The 20,438-nt window shown below is 52.5% G+C and overlaps 1 protein-coding gene and 1 long non-coding RNA gene across 2 annotated transcripts in view; one reads left to right on the plus strand and one right to left on the minus strand.

The window, feature by feature from the left end:
- Positions 1–968: 968 nt before the first annotated feature.
- FLT1 (fms related receptor tyrosine kinase 1) overlaps positions 969–20,438 on the minus strand; it is a 159,965-nt gene continuing 140,495 nt past the window's right edge. Inside the window, exons 21-30 of the mRNA XM_074377969.1 lie at positions 19,995–20,151; positions 19,466–19,563; positions 18,613–18,735; positions 17,008–17,119; positions 15,517–15,616; positions 10,875–10,980; positions 10,394–10,536; positions 8,430–8,514; positions 6,702–6,796; positions 969–3,805 (exon numbers count right to left, since the gene is read on the minus strand). Of these exons, the coding sequence (XP_074234070.1) occupies positions 3,604–3,805; positions 6,702–6,796; positions 8,430–8,514; positions 10,394–10,536; positions 10,875–10,980; positions 15,517–15,616; positions 17,008–17,119; positions 18,613–18,735; positions 19,466–19,563; positions 19,995–20,151 (1,221 nt within the window). The 3' untranslated portion in view covers positions 969–3,603. The remainder of the gene's footprint in view (positions 3,806–6,701; positions 6,797–8,429; positions 8,515–10,393; positions 10,537–10,874; positions 10,981–15,516; positions 15,617–17,007; positions 17,120–18,612; positions 18,736–19,465; positions 19,564–19,994; positions 20,152–20,438) is intronic.
- LOC123615818 (uncharacterized) overlaps positions 5,817–20,438 on the plus strand; it is a 75,971-nt gene continuing 61,349 nt past the window's right edge. Inside the window, exon 1 of the long non-coding RNA XR_006723596.2 lies at positions 5,817–5,953. This is a non-coding gene — a long non-coding RNA (uncharacterized LOC123615818). The remainder of the gene's footprint in view (positions 5,954–20,438) is intronic.

A 20,438-nucleotide genomic window follows, 5' to 3' on the forward strand; every position in this document is an offset into this window, starting at 1 on the left:
CAAAAGTCTGGTAATATGTTTAACACTGAAGGGTCCAGTAAACCTTACTGAGCCATCCTTCTGCTGCAGGAAAGAAAAAAAATCAATTCCCAAATGTACTGTTAGTTTCTAGAGTCATGAGAAAATTTCTAAAGTATGACGTGAGACCAATTCCTTAAGCATTCTTCAAATCATTTGCCCAAATGAGTGACTTTCATGTTATGAAAAGCAATAATGTTTTAAAGGGATTTCAAATTCTTGTAGATAAAATGCCTTTTGCCCTCTTCAGCTAACCACAAATTTACTGAAATTAGTCATTTATACCTTTTTCTTGCCTTTGTCCTGAAGAAAGTAGGCCTGTTTTCTTTGAAAACGTTTCTCCAATCTAGTTTGTTCATGGTGTTAAGACAGTGTGTTGGTCACTTATTCTATGTCTGTTAGTGATTATCGAAATCGTTTCTCTTTCTAGGATGCAATCCACAAAACAGAACTGAAGAATACTTAGCTGGCATCCTTAAGGAAGCTCTTGTGTCTTAGGCTTTTGCCTAATTATTTTGTACGTTTTCCTGTACAATCTGTAAAACACACACATACACATGACATGTACACACACCCAATAGTTACCCATTCTGTGGTAACTATTGGCTGAAGGTGAGCGTCTGGGAAAACACGCCTCTTCTCGAGTTGAGGGCACTCCGTGTGCAGCCAGCACGCACCGGGTCTGTATGTTCCACTGTGACCCTGCTCACTTTAGTGTTTCGTTTCCTGGGCCGCCCGCTGAGTTTGATTTGATTCACCGGTGGCGGTGTCTCGATCGCTCAGAGCAGCCGCTCTGTAGGCTGACGGACAGAAGCCCTGTGCCCCGTCTTAAGTGGTGCTCGCTCTCATGCTGTGCTTAGTAACTGGCGTCTCACAAGATCTCCCGGAACGCCTGTCCTCCACCCCCAGGAAAAGACCCTTTTAAAAATGTGCACACAAAACAAAATATATAGATGTTTTTGGAAGTTAACTTTATTATATGAAGATAGCATACAAAATACATTCATAGTGACTAGAGATGTAGGACCACATTATGTCTTACTTATATCTGCAGCATATATTCTTGGTTTGTATAAAAGTAACTTTAAAATTCCAGTTTCCTTAAATAGTTATGCACAAAACACACACACACACATATACATATAGTTACTACCACTGTCAGTCAAAGATGCGCTCCTTCTTTAATCAGTTAAAAGGGGCTGGCAAGTATTACATTTGCCATTCTCGTGGGCTAGGGAATAAGGCATATCCAGAAGACCTAGGCAACATTTTCAGAATTTGGGCACACTGTTTCCGCGGGCTGAGACTCGGGTCTGAGCATCATGCTTAGACTGGAGGCAGGCTTGTGCGTGGGTCCAGCCCCCTCCCCACTCCCTGTCAAGGGTACACGTCCCCCCAGTCCTGAAAGGATGTGCTTGTTCCTGCACTATTCCCACCTACCATTTTTGTCAGAAATGACAAATGGTTCAGTTAATCAGTGTTGAAATTTTCAGTGCTGCTTCAGTGAACTAGTCTGTGGCAAGCCCTTTGCAGCTAGACGTACTCACTACCCCCAGCTTGTTTTCTCTGCGTTAGGACTCCCACTGGAACAGGCTGGCCTGCGGACAGACCCGAGTCTTAAGGAAGCGAATTAACATCCTCTAACAGGTTCTTTTTGTTTTGGAAAGATGGTATCATTAAGGTCTCTTGATGACTAAGAGTTAAGAGTATTGAAATCGAGACATAGGTATAGCTAAGGTTTTTCTTTGTTTTCCCCAATTGCTGGATCCTTAACTGATCTGAAAAAAACAAGAGAACTGATCGTGGTCTTCTTACATTTTCCCTGTTGCACCTCCTCCGGGTTACCTGACTGATACTGTGGCCAGCGGTCACAGGTGCTCTCGTGCTTGGAGACAAGAGGGCACACGAAGTCCTTGCCCCCCCCCCCCGCCTGCCCTGGCTGGGTTGTGTGTGGACGTGACTTTTGGTGGAGACTGGCCGGAGTCCCTCCAGCCAGGCCCCCACGGGAGCAGCCACTGTCTCGCCGGGGACAGGCCTCCTCTCCCAATCTCTTCACACCAAGAGCCTTGAAACAAGACTGGCACACAGGGAAGGGGTCCAGACTCGCCTGCCCCTTATGACTAAGGCCCTCACGTTCAGCCACTGGCAGGACTCCGTTCTCAGCAGTTCCGGCAGCCTGTCCGGCTCTGACTGGCCCCAGAAGATGCAGACATCCTAAATGCAGAGCCAGTGAGAGACCAGGGCTTCCCTTTGGTACCCTGTCTCCCATTTCCATCATCCTCAGACCAAAGGCAGGGCCCACAGTAGACGAAAGAGGCATTTCTCCTACTGATGGCTCATTAACTAATATCCTGAGTCCCAATTCTAGAAATATCTTGCATACATTACATACCACCTTTTTTCTCAAGGAGCATAAAGTGCTTCATAGACATTGGTTAATGCTCTTCCGTCTGGGAGACGACATGAGATAGTGGGGCCCCCATTACACAAGGGGGGGCCAGGCTGACTTCCTGACCTTTGGGTCCCCACTGTTTCAGGGAGTCAGTTTGGTTGGTGGAGAGATGGGGTTTTCACTCTGCCTTCTCTTTTATTCCATCTATCCTAACTGGGGTCTAAATGATTCCATCTCTCCTAGTTTGGATCTAGAGAAAACCTCCACAAGACTGCTTTTTCCTTCTCAGCGTCCTTTTAAAACTAATTGCATGAAACAGGTTAATACAAAAAAAAAAAAAAAAAGTGTCTTGACTAGGTATTCATACTCAAAATAGACTCTGACATTACTGTTGAAAGCGTGGCTTTAAGCCCAGCAGATAACCTAACAGATCAGACTCACTCGGGCGGTGTGCGGGGTGCGAGGCTGTCAGCCCAGGGCACACTTGGCTCGTGGTGCGGGTCCAGAGGCCGGGCCGAAATGCCAGAAATAAACCATGTGCGCCTTGGTGGTAGGCGCAGAACCCGTCCCCATCACTGACGTTTACAAATTTGCCATGTAATTCCAAAAATAATGTTTGTCCTTTGCTCACTCCCCGCACCCCTCTGTCCTGTCTGCTCCCTGGCCGGGTTCTTCCATGTGCCACCGGGTGGCCTTGTCAAGGCCTCTCCTCCCTCCCGCGCGCGGTTCAGCTCAAATCCCTCCGTTTCCTCCTCAGTGGCCTGTCCTATTTTCTCTCCTCTTCTTCCTCGCTCCCTTCTTCCCTCCCCTCCTACGTGCCTCGGCTGCTGGAGGACCAGGATTGGGGCCGCAGCAGCTGGCGTGGAGCCCGCGCTGCTGGTGCCCAGCGTGTCTCCCGAGCCCTCTGGGCCCTGCTGCCCTGAGGTCCGGGAGCAGAGGTCAGTCCCTGGGCTCAGAGAGGAAGGCTCTTACGCACCGAGTGAAGTGAGGATTAGCCGTGGTGCCCTTTGCGTGTCTGGGGTTACATTTTTGTTAGTTAAAAGAGAAAAAAGCACTGTTACAAATCAGAACAAGCAGCTGCTCCCAGGGGGAGAGGGCGGTGTACATTTATATATGTATGATACTGGCAAAAGCTAGTTTTGGGGGGCTATAAGTACACACGTGGCTCTAGAAGTCAGGCTGTGCGTCAGGCTTTAGACGGGCGGGGTGGGACACAGGACCACCGAGTTGTAGTCGGGGGGAGGGGAGCAGCAGGAGATGGCCTTCTCCAGCTCCGAGTGGTCGTAGGTGAACCTGCGCTGGCCCGTGCTGATGTGCCCACAACTGGAATGGCAAAATGTGGGTCTGGGGAGGTCAGAAAGCCCGGACTCCTTGCTTTTACTGGTTACTCTCAAGCTAAAAAAAGAAAAGGAAACAAAAGTCAATTGAACAAAATTGGTTTCTAGAAAACAAACACTGAAGTGGTGGGTCACTTGTTCGTAACTGCCCCGCAAGTAATGGCCACTGAGTCCCAGCCCGACCTCCACTCAGATTCTCTGCAGCTGCACACGGCCTCTCTCCCCCTCAGCTCGTGTCATTGGCAGAAAGAGTCGGTCCACTGGCAGGGGGCGGAGCGTGTGGCTAGTTACTGCAAACCCAGAATTCCTGGTGGGAAAGGACTCCCAGGCTTGTGTCCAGCCCTCCCTTCCTCTCGGGTCAGTGAGCTGCCGGGATAGGCTAAAAAACACTCCCCACCCCCAAATACACTCATGTTGAATCCCTGCAACCTGTGACTCGAACCTTCCAGGGCAAGAGCTGTGATTACGCTAAAGGACCTTCAGAGGAGGTGCCGCGGCCGCATCACCCAGGTGGGCCCACGGCGCAATCACTCCCGTCCTTATAAAAGAGGGGGCGGGGCTTCCGGCTGCGCGCGCGCACGCGGGAGGACGTGGTGGGAAGGCCGAGGAGGGACGCGGCCGCAGCCTGGGGGTGCCCAGGGGGACGCCGGGGCTGAAAGGCGAGGAGCCCACCCTCCCCAGGGCCTCCGGAAGGAGCGCGGCCCTGCTGACGCCGTGATCTTGGACTTCTAGCCTCCGGAGTGCCGAGAGAATGCATTTCTCTGGTTTGGAGCCGCCGAGTTTGTGGTTGTTACAACGGCTTCAAGAAACGACTAGAACGTCCTACTGAAAGGTTAGTACAGTGGTTTCCCTACCGTGTTTGTGTTCTAGAAACTGAAGTTCTGGGCCGGTATGTCGCCAGCAAGGGCGGAGGTGAGGACACCTGCTTGGCTAAGACGGACACGCGGGGGCGGGAGGCACTCTTGTCCTCTCGTGCGGGGTTTTGTCAGCAGCCGGGGTGCGAATGAGAAAACCCCGGGCACCAGCGCGTTGTGAGACTGGCTCTGGGCGCCGGCGTCTGGTTCGGGTCCTGTATTTCAGTCTCAGAGTGGAGAATGCAGTGAATGTTTTTCCTTTCTTCGCCAAGATCTAGAGGTGTCCCCAAACATAAACAAAGAGCGCCTCCCCTCACCCCGCGTCGAGTCCTGTAATCTGCTGCTCTCCGCGGCTCGGCTCTGGCACCCCGGCTGTGCGCGGGAGCCGAGGTGTCTGCCTGGAGTCGGTGCGGTCCCGCGAATTCTCTGGTAGCGGATTGGTTGTGCTCCGGCCGTCACTCGGACGCGTCTGTTACCACCCTTTGATTTACATCAGAGTCAGCCAACTGCAGCCTGTGGACTGGCCACCTGTTTGGCGGTGGTGTTTTTTTTTTCTTTTCTAAACAACAGCTTGACATAATTGACATACAATTTTACCTAGTTCAAGCGTACAGGTCAGTGTTCTTTTGTATATTCATAGCTGGCGCCACCATTACAAGTTTCAGAACAGTTTCGTCATCCTCCGAAACCCACACCCATTCGTGTACCAGTCACTCCTCTTCCCGACTCCTCCACCCCCAGCCCCTGACAACCACAGATGGGTTTTCTGTCTCTAGATTTGCCTCTTCCAGGCATTTCATAAGTGGAACCATACAATACATGGTGTTTTATGACTAGACTTGTCTACCTAAAGTATTCAAGGTTCACCGATGCGGTAGCGTGCGTCAATATTTCATACTTTTTATTGTATGGATATACTACTGTTTATTTATCCATTCATTAATTGGTGGACATTCGAGTTGTTTCTACTTTTGGTTTTTATGAGTAATGCTGTTATGAACATCTCTGTGCAAATTTTTGTGTGGCCGTGAGTTTTCATTGCTGTGGGCGTCTCCCTAAGAAGCTGGAAGGCTGGGGCCGAGTTACTCTAACCTTTGGAGGAACTGCTAGGCCATCTTCTAAAGTGGTGCGTCACTTCACGTTCCCACCAGCAGGCGTCCCGAGCCCGAGCTTCTCCACGTCGGCCTATGCTGATTCTGAAGTTCTAGCAGGTGTGAAGCGGTAGCTCATGTGGTTTCCATTTGCATCTCCCTGGTGACTAATGACAAGTGTATTTTCCTGTGCTCCTGGGCCATGGACACCGGTTTCTGTGCGCAGAGCTGACTTGGACACAGCTACACCTCCTCGCTCGGGTACTGTTGACGGCTGCTTTTACTCTCTAGTGGCAGAGCTGAGTGGTTGTTTGCTATCTGGCCCTTTAAGACTATGTCGGCAGAGCCCTGATGTAGATAAAAGAGGAGCCGGCTCTGCCTGTGGGTGACACAGGGGCTGGCCTTTGGACCAGGAGAGGAAGGCATGGCTGACAGGCCTGGCCTCACCCTGTTCAGCCCTGTCCCTGGGCAGAGATGAGCAGAGAGAAGCAGGGCCGTGGGGAATTTGGACAGCAGTGTCAGGGGTCAGGTGTGGAGGAAGGAGGGCCAGGACCGCAGGGGAATGAGCCTTCACTTGGAAAGGTCGGGCTCTCTGGATGGCCTGTCTCAGGACCAGCTCCACCGCGGCCCCGGGCACGGTACCAGGTGCGGGTTCTCCCCGCCCCCAGAAGCACGCCTCTGTCTGAATCGTGCGCTGTTCACAGTTGAGTGTGTCAGGCTCCTTTCAACTGAGGGGCTGTGCGTGGGCTGCCTGTCTCTGCTGGAATTTTCTGTTTTTCTCTGAAATCGCAGTCTTCCCAGAGCGTGGCACTCATGTACCTGATTTTTCTGCCTTCTTTCCTGTCCTTCCGGGGGAAGAGTGCTTCCTGCAGTGCCTGGACACTAGTTCAGGAGAGCAAGTAGGCCTCAAATATCACAATTAACCAGCCCACCCCCCAGCATCTTCCTTCTCACCCTAGCCCCGCCCGCTCTGGGAAGTGACCCTAGAAGAGGCACCCAGCACCCTTACTTGATCTTCAGCGCAGCCTTGGGTTTGCTCTCAGCCCAGGTGAAGCGCTTCAGCAAGGGGGATGCCAGCAGACTGCCACTGTCCACCTGGTAGTCCTGGCGGGGAAGAAGGACAAGGTTACACCAACTGCTTGACCCGGAGGGGTCCTTGCCAAGTGGGGGGGGGGGCGTGATGCTGGGATGCACATGTGCAGTCACTCCAGGCTCTGCCCTCACCTCTCGCAGTCCCTGCCTGTGAAGACAAAGCGTTCTCTCTGTATTGGCTAGTCTAAACTGTCCACTGCAGGAATCCCTATTCCCAGTGACCCTGAGGCCCTTCTTCCTGAAGGTGAACAAAGTAAATGTAAACAGAATGGAAAACTGCAGGCGACAGGTGAGCATTTTTCTTAGTAAACTTTCATGAAAATTACTGCATAAGTATATTAAAGCTAATTTGGCAGATGACCATTGGCTATGATATGTGAAGGTTCTGAGACATGATTAAAGACATGGTTTAAGTTTCTTTCTTGAAGATTCTATAGAATTTTTAGGCCCTCTTCGGTCACAGTTTCCAGCAATTTTACTTCCTCACTGATTCACATTTAGCATCGAGTTTTACACAGACCCCTTCCTACCCGGTTAATTGGGCATTTCCAGTAAGCGGACCTCACGTGCTCTGCCACCCCTCCCGTCTCCAGCAGGGCTGTGTGCACGTCCTTGACTACCAGGAAAGGAGTCTCAGTGAAGGGGCTGCTCGAGTTCCCTCTGTGTCAGGGAGCCGAGGGTTAAGGTTCAAAGAAATCTTCCATGTTTTGCTCAGTATCGTTTCCTTGGACTGAAAACCCAAAACCAGTATCCTGAGCAGCAAAGCAGAATTTCCAGCTACCTTGCTTCTGTATTCTCCAGCTTATTAGCAGTGTTTTTAATGTTTAAGTCTTTTTATATCTGGTGTCTGAGAGGGCTGGGTGTTTTCAGTGGTGGCTGTGCTGGGCCTCAAGGCCGCACTGCTCACAGTCATAACCTTCGCACCGCAGCTGGTCTCCCGGGCCCCTCTAGGTCACGGGCAGCCCCGGCGCCTCTCAGACTGTAACGTGTATGCAGCCCCTGGAGATCTTGTGACGGTGCAGAGCCAGCTTGGTACATAGGGGTGGCCCTGAGGTCAGCATTTCTAGCTCCCTCAGCAGCAGGGTGTCTGGAGGTCACACTCAGGCCCAGGCCTCCCTCTCCTCCCCGTGTGCCAGTTCTCTAAGGGATAGGCTGGTCTAGCTTCCCATTTGCCGGGCCGTCTGGGCTACTACTCCCTGTGTGGCTGGGTGGGAACATGGCTGGAACCTCAGCGGGAGGGAGCAGAAGGCCCAGGCAGGCTTCTTGCAGAATCCTGAAGCTGCTCGTAGGAGAGGGCTCTCTGCTTTGTTGTGAAGGCTTTGGGTCCCTCTGTTACTCTGAAAGCAGGGTTCTGTCACTGAGAGCCCAGAAGCTGAGAACCCACCACGGAGGGACTAGACTATGACCAGGCAAGGACTCAGGCCCTGGAGTGAATTCTGGGTCATCTTCAAACTATAGAATTACTTTCTAATTAGCTCTGTATAGCTAAGTCTTGTTGTCAGTCCCCCGAAATTGTCATTTCAGCCACCGCTGATTACTGGCCCCCGTGGACCGAGAGCCACCAGACCACTGGGGTTTGTGTTTGGATGGGGTCTGGCCAAGGGTCCTGCCAGGGGGGCACTGGTGGGTTAATTCCATTACTTACATCAAGCATGGAGGTGGCATTTGGTGAAAGTTCTTCGAAGGTTTTGATTCTTTCCAGGCTGATGAAATTGAAAGCATTTACATATCTAAAGAAGCAGAAAGAGTAATCAGGACAGGGAAGTGCCTCCGGCTTTGGTTAGTCTGGAGACCGTGGGCACCGCAGCCCCGCTACGAGGAGCCAGAACACCAGGAGGGCTCGCCTCGCTCCCTGAGAGGCTGTGAGTCTCTGGCTGTGCCCTCCTAGGAATCCTGAGGTGATGCTACTTCCTCCCATGGCTGCTAATCCACATGGCATGGTTTTGAGCAAAACCCCAGGGGGACCCTTCAGAGATTCGGTAGTGGTCGGGCCTCTGGTCCCTCGAAGAATCAGGTGTCAGGCCAAGAAGACACCTGAGTCGTCATCTGGTCTAAACACTCACATCCCAAAGGGGAGAAGTGATGCCCAGAGCGGGGACACGGCTTCATCAGAACAGCTGTTACTGTGAAAGGCCAGGACCCGTCGGGCCACACAGCCAGTTTGGTGGCATAATTGGGGACTGGGGCCTGCACACCCTGTTCTCTGATTACAGATTGGGGGACGGGGCGGTGTTTACATGATTTCCCTGTAACTGCCCACTGAGCTTTTGTGGACCATGTACTAGGAGGGACCAGCAGGGACACCACTGTATGCTCACTCGGCTGATGCCCCGTCGCTGTGGACGAGGCCCGCTTCCCAGGCAGGCACCCTGTTAGGCTAAGTGGCAGGCCGGACGGGCCCACGTAGCTCTGACGCCTCCTCCCGAGGTCTGACCCAGTCCGACTTTGCTAATGGACTTAATGCAAGCTAGTTTTCTCATCTTCAAAAGATGGACGGCTCATCTCTTTCAGCCTCTTGGGCTGGTTGTGAAGTATAAACAGGGCCGCTGACCTGCAAGCCATTCACAAATGTCGGCTGGCCCAGGGCTTGCTCCAGGCCTGTGACAGGCTCAGTCCTCTCAGACATTGCGGCTCTTCCCTCGCCTTGCCTGGTCGCCTGGCAAGGTTGGCCGGACTGAGGTCAGAGCCCTGGGACTGTACCTACTGCATATAAAGATGCTAGAAGGCTCACAGGATAGTCTAAAAGTCCTAGAGAGAGTCCTGACTGCAGGGGACAGGGAGGGCGTGTCAGAACGCCTGGGTTAGAAATCCTATTTCTGCCGCTTTCTAGCCACACAGTTTTGGCGAGCTGTGGAGCTTTGATGTTGCTGTTTGTATGACAGGAAGGATATCTGGACGTCCGCATAGCACTGTTCTGAGCATGAGAGTGGAGTCTGCAGAGAGCCTAGCACAGCGCCAGGCCACACCCAGCACGTGTCTGCAGCCGCTGGCCCTGGGAGTGGGGGACACACAGTAACCGCTAGCATGGGAGTGTGGATCCCCCGCGCTGCGGATGTGCTCAGTGCATCTTTCTTCCTTTCCCTGCCCCCAGTCTCTCACCCCTTCCTCAGTCTCCTCTTCAGTAATGAGAGAGATGTTAGTTTGTTAGGTAAGAGGGAAAAATCCAGTTTGTTTCCTTTTATGGAAGGTATCATGAAAAAAGTCAAGGTCATTGGGGGAAGAAAGATGGAGCAGTTCGTCTAGAATAAGACAGACTAGAGAAACCAGAGGGAATGCAGTATGTTATTCTCGATTAGAGGGTGCTTTTTAAAAAGTATGAAAGACATTTGGGGAAAATAATGGAAATTTGAAAATTTAATATGAAGGAATCACCCGTTTCTGTGGTGGCTGCACAGGAGAGTAGCCTTCCCAGAGGTGGACCAGTGTTCAGAGGGAAGTGTCACAGGGCCTGCTGTCCTCTTTCTAATGGTTCAGCAGAAAGGAAAACACACGCGTGTTCGGAGGGGAGAGACAGGACAGGCAGGATGCTCTGGTTGGGCTTAGGAGGTGGGCTTTTTTAATACGTTTAAAATTTTATTAAATGAATTTGGAGAAAGAAAGAAATCTTACCTGACATTATCAGAACTTCCTGAATTAAACTTTGGAGCAGAAATATCTTCCTTGAAGAAGTCCTCAGAGAAGGCAGGAGTTGAGTACGTGAACCCGCTGGTTCCTGTCAGTATGGCGTTGAGTGGGATGTAGTCCTTCCCGTCCTGCAAGACCAAGGGCAGGGCTCTGGGTGCCCACGTTCCCACTTCATCCCGCGTCCGCGGACCACCGCGTTAGCTTCTACTGTGTGCCTGCCACAGTCCTGGTTGTGTTTGGGGAAGACAGTTCTGCGCGTACGTGCGCGCGCGCGCGCACACACACACACACACACACACACACACACACACACACACACACACACACACACACACACACACACACACGTATTTTTCTTTTACTGCTCATCTCAGCTTTTAACAGCCATTAAAATAACACCAGACAAATAAGACCCCCTGCCTTACATTCAAGGCGTCTGGCGTCCTGATAGTCCGGGTAAGCTTACCTGCTGTACGTTGGCTTGGAGCAGGTCGCCTAGTTTCTCCACAAGCTCTGCGAATCGCGGCCTGTCTGCGGGGTCTCTGTGCCAGCAGTCCAGCATGGTCTGATAGCTGCCGGGTGAAAGCAGAGCGGAAGTCGCTGGAGAGCAGGTGACTCCCGGGGTCTCCCTGCTCACCAGCAAAGGGGCTGGGGGCGCGCGAGTGAAGACCACACGCGTGTGGTGTTTGCTTCATTTTTAGATCTGGGGACGCAGCTGCGACACACACGGGCTGCCTGGGTCAGGTCCTGCCGGTAGTGGAAAATAGGTCTGCACTGGCAAGCTAGTAAAGCAGCCCCCGGAGCCCCTGACGGCCCGGCTTTTGGGAGGCCTGTGCTCCGAGTGGAGCAGAAACAGCCCTGGCCACTGGGCTGTGGAATGTGGTGCCCTCCCGCCTTGTCAAGAGCAGGACAGTGTCCTTAGGGGGGGAGGTGACGCAGACGCAGACGCAGCTCTCCGTGGGTGAGGAGGCTGTAGGACTGCCGACACGGCTGTGACGAGGGTCGGCTTGGGCTTGTTAATGAGCATGTCCAAGTCCATTACCAAGCTGGGCTGTGGCAATTCGGGGGAAGGCACTGTGTCCACCTCCCATGTCACTTCCTCTTAAAAGGTGGCCATCCACACAGCCTGAGGCGCTCCTTGGCCGAGTGCGAGCTTTCTGCACGTGGCTGTGTACCCCCACCTCACATTTCACAGCTGCCCTCATAAACACTGGCCTCTCCCCACTCAAGCAAAAGGTACAGGCTGAGCCTCTGGGTTTGAAACCGTTTATCTTAATATTACAGAAGCCGACTCTTGTCCTGGGACTTAAATGTCTGCAGGTTCCCCCGTGATTCTCCTGACTGTTTAGACGGAAAGGCATCGGTCTCCTCTCTTGGTCACGTTTGCGGGGAGGACAGGTCTCTGTCTGCCCCTTCTTTGCAAAACACCTGCGGTGGGTGGGCTGGGGCGCACACACGCTGCCTTAAGGGTTACTCCTCTTTGGGCTCTTTGTCCTCGAGAGATGTTTATCGTGAGTAGTCTCTTCTCTCAGAAGACCACCTGGACTGTGGAGGACTCTGGCGGGGTCAGATCAAAGTTGGAGTGTGTGTCCAAAGGTTCTGATTTAACCCAAGGACAAAATTCTAGGTGCCCGGGGGAATGGTGGTACCACGGGCACCCATCAGCGCAAGCAAGCTCTCCTCATGGCTGGGGGGTGGAGCTGAGGTGCTGCTTTCTGAAAAGTACCCAGTGGGCAGATGCCCTAAGTCTTTGATGAAGGGACAAGAGCTCATAAAGATCACACGTCTGAATCACTAGTTCTCCCACCTAGGTCCAGACCTCCAGTCAAGACTCTGCAGAAGCTGATTCCAGTCCCTCCCACCCTGTATTCCATCTTCTGTACCCCTTTTACCCAACTCCCGGGGGTCGACCAGCTCTGAGCTGCGAGGGCCCTTGGCTGAGTGTGACCAGGGGCCAGGGTCAGGCACCACTGCACTGGGCACAGTTTACAGGCACCTAGGAGGCTGCAAGTGAGGAAGGGGGCTCTTAACCCTGGGCTGTTGTCCCTGCTCTCTGGGGACACAGGACACGGGCTGCAGTGCCCAAGACCCCTTACCTCTCCCTGCCCAGCAGTGCCGCACAGTCAGGGCTCCAGGCATGGGCTCCATTCAGACAACCTGGGCCAGCCTGCTGGCGGCCAGAGGTCTGAGGCACACAGGACAGAGCCTGCGTGGGCCTGCGCGGCCCTCCTGGGAAGGCATGTTTACCCCCGTGCTAGTTTATTGCGACAGGTACACAGATGCATCCTGCAGAGACAGGTGGTCACCAGATGCAAGGCTGAGACCTGCACCGCAGGTGCATGGGCTGTGGTGGAGGCTGGCCTGCGTCAGCCCTACGTCTAAGGCTCCCTTGTCTCTTGAAATAAACACTCTCAGAGGCATGGAAGAACATTAAGTATATACACAGATATTCTCTCAAAGGTCGCCAAACCGAGAAGGGCTTGAACCAGGCAAAAAAGAGAGGCCTAGAGTGAAGAGTGTTCGGGCCGGCCGAGGCCGCAGGCTTATCTCGGCCAGCATCACTTGGCCGCCGAGAAGCAGCTGTCAGCACAAGGACCGTGCGTAGTTCCCTTTCTGCTGAAACCAGCCAGAGGGAACACCTACGACTACTGCTGGTTTTTATTTTGATTCTTGGTTTCAGATTTCTGGTTTCCATTCCTCTGCCTAAAATTCAATGCAAATCATCTCAGCAAACACCAAAGGAAGAGAAAAAAATATCAAGACATTCATTACTTATCATCTTATTGAAAGACATCTGATTAAACAGGCTCTGGACAAGGGACCTGTGACTCAACGTTGAACAGTTTTACATCACTGAGTAAACAGGTTTAGTAAGGAAAGGGGGCACCAGTTGCCCCCAGCCTCACACCCCTTCTTGAGACAAGCGGGGGTTGTGGGAAGAGCTTCCTTTCCAAGCTGTCACCCAAGCTCCCAAGCGCTTGCCAACTTAGGCCAAGTTCAGGGCACAGAACCCGATTCAGAGTGCCGCTCTCGTCCTCGCCCAGGCCCTCCCACTGTGGGAGCAAACAGGAAGGAAATTACTCCATGGGCTTCCAAAGGCTCGAGGATGGCTGGAGGTCTGAATCCTGGACTTCTTAACAAACACTTCACAAAGCCCCTGCTTTCTTGTTATAATTTCTAGAATAAACTCTCCAGATCGAGGAGCCACCCTTCTCTCTACAGGCTGGGGTTCAAGTGCTGCCTTACACAGACGTGAAGGTGTGATCAGGTCCAGGGGAGGTTTTGGTCCAATGTGACTTTGTACCTGTAGAGTTATTTTGGACCAGAACCAGGATAAGAATTGGAAACACAGCCTGAAGGTTTGTAGCATGGTGTCGTGGACTCTGGACCCAGGCTCGGTTTGCTTAACTTATTAGCAAAGTGGCATATCACTTAGGTTTCCTCATCTGTGAATGGAGATGACAGTACCCGCTTTATGAGGTTGTTTATGAGAACTGGGTAAATTAATACGTAAAGTGTTTAAAACAGTGTGACACTTAATAAGCACTAAATAACTGATAAATATTGAATGTTATTATTAATGACTGCAATGATTATTATTACTGTTAGTCATTGAGAACTTGCCCTTGTGATTTTCAGATCATATGAAAAGTGGAAGGAAATACTTAATTCAAAGCATGAGTGGACATATTAAAGAAACATTTCTTCTAAGGAATGTGGGGTAGATTCCTCATTTAACAGCCCTGTGATCTAGGGAGCTCAGTCCCGAGGGCGGCCTTCTAAACCGGAGTCCTCTCTACTTAGCTGACAAGTCACGGTCCTTCTCAGGGGCTTAGTTTCATTACTCATCAAATTCATATGAGAAGCCTGCCTGCCCTGTGAAGCAGGCTGAGATCTTCACATGAGGCCCATGTGAAATACTTAGAAAGCTGTAAAGAGCGAAGTGCCCTCATTTTAAACCAGACCTCCTGGCATTTGCCCCTCTCCAGCAAGTAAAGAAGCGAGCAGTGGGGAGCTCTCTCTGCGGCCCAGAGGTGGCCCTGGGCCCTGCCTCCAGCGCTTTCCTGGCCAGGACACCACCTACGACTGACAGGAACAGGCCCCTCCTCTCTCCTCTGCCCTCAGGCTGCTCCCTAGCCCTGCCTTTGCGGCCCGAGTCCCCTGTCCTCGTCCTGGGTCTGACCTAGCTTGTCTCTGGACAATGGAGGAGAGACAGAGGCCTTGCACTGTGGCCAAGCCCGCACTTCCTTCATTGCCTCTGACTCCTCCCAAAGGCCATCGCAGGGCTCCCGCCAGGCCCCCACTGTGCAAGTGGTGGTGGGGGGCTCTGCCAGTTCAGGAAATGTGGTGCCGCCTCAGACAGGCCCAAGTCCTTCTCAGCAGCTCCACAAAACCGCCAGCGTCATCACATTCCTGCCCAGGCCCCCGAGTGCAAAACATCCACAAAGCTTTAGGAAGAAAGTATCCGAGAGAAGGAGCAAGCGTCTGCGCAGGGTCCGAGGGGGCCGGCTGGCATCACACAGGGCCTGTGGTCCTCCTGGAGTCGCAGGCCGGCGCGGCAGGGGACCACCGCGAGCAGCGGCTCCGGATGGTGCCAAGCAAAGTCCTAAAGCGAGTTTACACGTGTCCTGACATGAGTCTAAACAATCTCATTCTCCACGTGGGCTTCTGTGGAGCAGGGTTACTCCTGTCAGGAGATCCCCTCACCCCCACTCCAGACCAGCCCACTCAGGTCTCTGGTGTGGGTGGAGGATGGGCAGTGTGGCCCTCCATCCCTGGCTCTGAGCTTGCTGGCTCCCACCTGGTGAGTGAGGACCAGGTCTGGCCTTCAGTTCCTGGGTGGTCTGTTCAGCTGTGCCTGGATTCACACTAGAAGCTGCGTTTCTAACGTCAGTTCCCAGCTAGAGGCCTTGGAGAGTCATGTCAGGGGTCAAGAGAAGACACAGGTAGGGAAGGGTCAAGGATGTGCTGCCCACTTTTGGAAAATACTCCTAGCACAGCTGGGCCCCACAGGGCTACTCAGGGGCATCCCTGAAGACACCTCCCAGGGTGAACAGAACGCCCCTCTCCTGAGGGGCCGGGCAGGGAGTGGTGGAGGCAGGGCTCACATTTCAGGAGTGGCGTATTCCGGGGCTCTCATCCGCATGCCTTCCTTCAGGCGGCTGCAGAAGTCCTCATCCATCTGCACGCCCGGATACGGGGACCCACCTGTACAGGGCAATGTGGGGAAACACAGGGCACGTTAAGGCTGCAGGGCCCGAGAGGCCAATACCGTGTGTATTTCCTCCCCTCAAAGTGATGGTTTAGTAATAAATTCCCAGTGATGGGACTGGATCTCAGAGCACGGGACGGGCCACAGGGAAACCCAGCACATCCTTGCTAGTGGCACACGCTGGATTGCTTGGTGCCGGGTGCCTGATGCCAACATTCCCACGGCTACTCCTGTCTGGTCTGGAGAAAGGGTGTCATCTGAAGGGTTTGGTCCCTCCCCTCTCCCTATGAGGAACTCTAAAGGAATTCCATCATTTAGAGACTCATTCCTTGGGTTAATGAGCTTCTTTTGAAAAAGTCAATGGACTCTGAGGTTACTTGTGGCTCATTCGCACCTCACTGAGAATGATTTTAACTCACTTTCTTGTAAACGGCACACGGCTGGGGGACTGGTTGCTGTGATATGCCCGAGGGAAGGGGGCCTGGAGCTGCAGGACGAGGCTGGGGGTGGGGTGAGCAAGGCCTCCCAGTCTGCTCCGTTCCAGACCTCGAACCTCGGCTATCTGAGCGCTTGTTTGCACTTTCTAGTGATTGCTGCTGGAAGGAAGCAGCTGGGAGGCGTGCAGTGCTGGCACTGTGTCACTGCGGGGCCACTGGGGCCGCCAAGCTGCTTTCAAAGACTGGAAGCCACAGGTGCCTGTCATCGAAAGCAGGGGAATGGTTTTCACACATTACAGGAAACCAGGGATGTTACTGGGTGATTTTTATTTGCTCGGAAAGGCAAATTTTTGGCAAAGTCCAAAAGACTCTTGGCTAGACCCCATGTTTGGGAGGCCTCAGAGCATCAGTGTGTGACTGCAAGCAGATGTGGGCCCTGTGCGCCCGTGTGTGTGTGGGGCCCTGAACAAGGCTTCCAGCCACCCAGAGTGGGTGTTGTTGGAAGCAGAGTAAACACAGCCAGTGTTCCTGCTGTTCATCCTGCATAAGCCAATGTCCAGGGCTGGCTGGGCTAACATCAGAGGCGCTGGTTGAGCTGTGTTTGTTGGGGCCTTCCTGGGAAATTCTGAGGGGAGGGAGGACGCAGGAAAGAAAGAGAAATAGGCATTAGGATATGGATGTTTGAGGAATCAGGGGAAGGGAACAAAGGACGGGAAGGAATAGCCAGATGGGCTGAAGGTACATCTGAGTTGAGATTTTGTCCTGGTTCAGCCTTGTTCACATTTGTAGGAACATCTTTTTGGCCCAGGGGCACGTGTGTGCACCACTCCTCATCTGAGAGCCTGTGTGGGCTTGCAGTTCTTTTTGATGCTGATCTACCCAAGGGACACTGGGCAGAGGCGGCGCTGCTCCGTGCTGGGCTATTCGATCTCTTCCCTCCCCAGGTTTACCTAAGGAGAAGATTTCCCACAGCAGTACTCCGTAAGACCACACGTCACTCTTGGTGCTGTAGATTTTGTCAAAGATGGATTCAGGAGCCATCCACTTCAGAGGAAGTCGAGTCTAGAAAAGGGCAAGGGGGCCTTGAGCAGAAGGACATGCAGACAGAGCACATTCAGCCCAAGCACCCGTGCGGCCACCGCCCAGACGGCGTTCGGCCCATAAGCCATTTCCCAGAGCAGCTGTGGCTTCCTGACATGGAGAAAACTCGTCACACGCACTGTGACACTGCAGCAAGAGGGCCGTGTGCGGCACCAACTTCGGTGACGGCAAGGAGCGTTTCGTCAGCTGTCAGTACATCCTCACTCAGTGGTTGTAAGACATCCTTCTCCCCTAAAAAGCCTGTGCTCCGCAGGGAGACCGAGTGAAGAGCGATCTGAATTAGTAGCTGTCCTGAAAATCGATGGTTTCCAGGAATTGTTCTCAAAAAGGGGGGCTCTGAGAGGCATTCCACTGTAAAAAGATGGCTTCTAAAAGCCATTGAACGGGGGTAGGGAGTAGGCAAAGGTGCTGGAAAGAGGAAGGTGACAGATAATATTTGGGACACCATACGGCTGGTCTTCAAGCAGGAATCCCAGGCGTTAGGCCTTGCTGCTTCAGATGGATGGGAACTGACAGGAAGTATGCGGTGATGCAGAGGCCCGGGGGGAGGCTGAAAGAGATGCAGGTGGACAGAAAGGGAGGACAGACCGACACCCAGGTGGTGCCACCTTTGCAAATTCGGGCTGCAGGGCGAGCTCGTGCGTGTCATCTCCCTTTTGTGAAAAGAGGCTGTGGAGCAGCGGTTCTCAAAGCAGGGTCCTGGGGCCAGCTGGGGCTGAGGCCCCTGGAAAGCTGCTAGAAAGGCATATTCTCAGGTCCCACCCCTGACGGACTGACCCCGTTTAATTAGCTCTCCAGGTGATCTGTGTGCTCGCTCGAGTTTGAGAACCACGACTGTAGAGAGGTCTTCAGAGCCCAGAGACAGACTCAGGCCTTCAGGGTAAAGGCCAGAGAAGAGAGGGGACACAGAGGTCACCCACAAAACTGAAAATAACACTCTGTCCAGAAGCAGGCGGGGAGGAGAGGCCAGGGGAGCCAGCAGAGACGCTGAGCAGGGCAGGCAGACGGGGAGGGGCGCCGCTTCCTTCCTTGCGAGATCACATTGATGCCCTCCCCACCCTTTCCTGAGAGGCACACCTGCTGAATCCATCACCCAGGTTTATTTGAGGGGACGAGTCCAGGCTGTTCTTTCCAGCAGCACAGGAAACTCCCACAGAGGTCAAAGGAGGGGATGACACGGTCTCACCAGGGCCCCCTGAACAGCGCACAGGTGCCCAGAGGACGGAACCAAGCCAGGACCAGGGGAAGAGCAGGGCGAGGAGACAGTGGCCTCTCTGAGCCCCAAGCAGGAGCTCTCTGTACACAGCCCATCTGGACTGCTTGTCTTCACAGAAAGCACATGATGGTTTTCAGGGCCCTCTGCCAAGGAAGTGTAAATATTTACCAAGGGCTTCGGTCTGTGGTTTAGAAATGACAGGGCATAAAGAAGGCAAATAAACATCAAACTGACTTACATCGCCTTTCCTCACATAATCGGGGTTCTTATAAATATCCCGGGCAAGGCCAAAATCGCAAATCTTCACCACATTGTTCTCAGATAAAAGAATATTTCTTGCGGCCAGGTCCCGATGAATGCACTGTAAGAAAGCAGTTGCATAATCAGTGCATTTCCTTAATCTCATCGACTGGTTTCCTGTGTCTTCTCGGTGCTGTTCTTCTTAATTCTAGGATCCATTTCACCTGCTTCCTTTCCATGAAGGGAGCAGCTCCCGATGGGCGTGCAGTCACCACAGACCTGAAGCACTTCTTGTCAAACACAGACCCTTCGAGGCCCCAAAGTCAAGAAATGCCCTGATTCCCCTTTGCTACTGTTTCGCAGGACAGCGTCCTAGTAAACAAAGTGGGCAGCCAGGTTCTCCCAGGGAGCACAACTTCCCACAGCCTTTTATTCTAAGCTGCTGAGACCAGATCACGATGCAGCTGCGTTTCCTGGGAGGACCCCGCATGAATGTAGTAATAGACACGCTTCTGCGAAGTCGGGTACTCTGAGATTCTGGCCAGTTTTGAAAACAGCCAAATGACCGTGCGGACGGAGCACGGATGTCAGGTTTCTCTCTGCTGAAACCCAGCGAGCTTTTCTCCTGGAATTAAGTGCTACACGCTGGTCCCCAAGACTCATTGTTCTCAAAACTCTCCACTCACATCAGGACAAACCAAGGCATGTGTGGTGATGGTCACTCTACATTCTAAGGACATAAATGTAAGTGAGTATGAGGAAAAGTGTATTTATAGCAAAGATGTATGTTTGTGTGAATACCCACAAGTCCAGGCCTGGCTGAGAAATAAACAGTGGAGAGTGAGGCTGACCTTTCTAGAAGACAAAAACTCCATGCCTCTGGCCACTTGAAAACTGTAAGAAATCAGATCTTCCATCGTGATGGGCTGCTTGTAGAAATCGTCAGGATCTGGAAAGCATTAAAAACCGTAACTGTTTGTAATGGCTCACGCTAGTCCACCAAATCCCAGGTTATTGGAACAATGTTAGCAAAACATAAAACAAACCAACAAGTAGACCAGAGTTCATTTTCAAGAGCATTTGAGTTTCAACATGAGTATCAGAGATTTTTCCAGGCCTCTAGCCCATTTTATCCAGGCATGGGGGTGGGGGGGTGATTCGTTAAGACAAAAAGGCCCAAGGGGAGACAGTTGTACAGTTCCTTGTCAGAATTAGTAACTTTGTAAATAATCTAAATCCACATCTTATCTCCTCAGGACATTACCCTTCGAGTCTCCCACGGATGTTTATTAAGGTGATAAATAAGAAAAAAATTTCAGAGATGCACAGTATGTTGTAAAAATATCTCAGACTGTAGGACAGGAAGGAATTAATACCTACCCTCCTCTTCCTCAACATCACTCAGACTTTTATCTTCCTGGAACCCGGAGCTTGCGAAGCTCTCGCTGCTGGTGACACTGTCTAGTCTTTGTTTCTTGTCTTGCTCCAGGTCCGGCTCCATTTTTTCTTTCTTAGGCTCCATGTGTAATGCTGCATCCTTTGAGTAGACCAAGAAAGACACAGATGAAGGGGACAGAACAGCAATGGGGAAACCAGTCCCTCAGGCTGGCAATCACTGGAGTTGGGAGAATGTCACCCGACAACATAGACAGTAAATTAGTAGCAGGGGCCCCACAGTGGCCAGGTGGCTGGCTGCTCTGGGGCTGTGGGTCTGTCCTGCTCTTGACGGGGCTTCTAGGCAGCATCGCAGGTAGGATAAGGGAGTATTCACAGCAGCTGGTGCTTACTGAGAGCCTGCTGTGTGTGAGCCAGTATCCTAAGCAT

The sequence above is a fragment of the Camelus bactrianus genome, chromosome 14 (assembly GCF_048773025.1).
Source record: "Camelus bactrianus isolate YW-2024 breed Bactrian camel chromosome 14, ASM4877302v1, whole genome shotgun sequence".
NCBI classification, from domain to species: Eukaryota; Metazoa; Chordata; class Mammalia; order Artiodactyla; family Camelidae; genus Camelus; species Camelus bactrianus.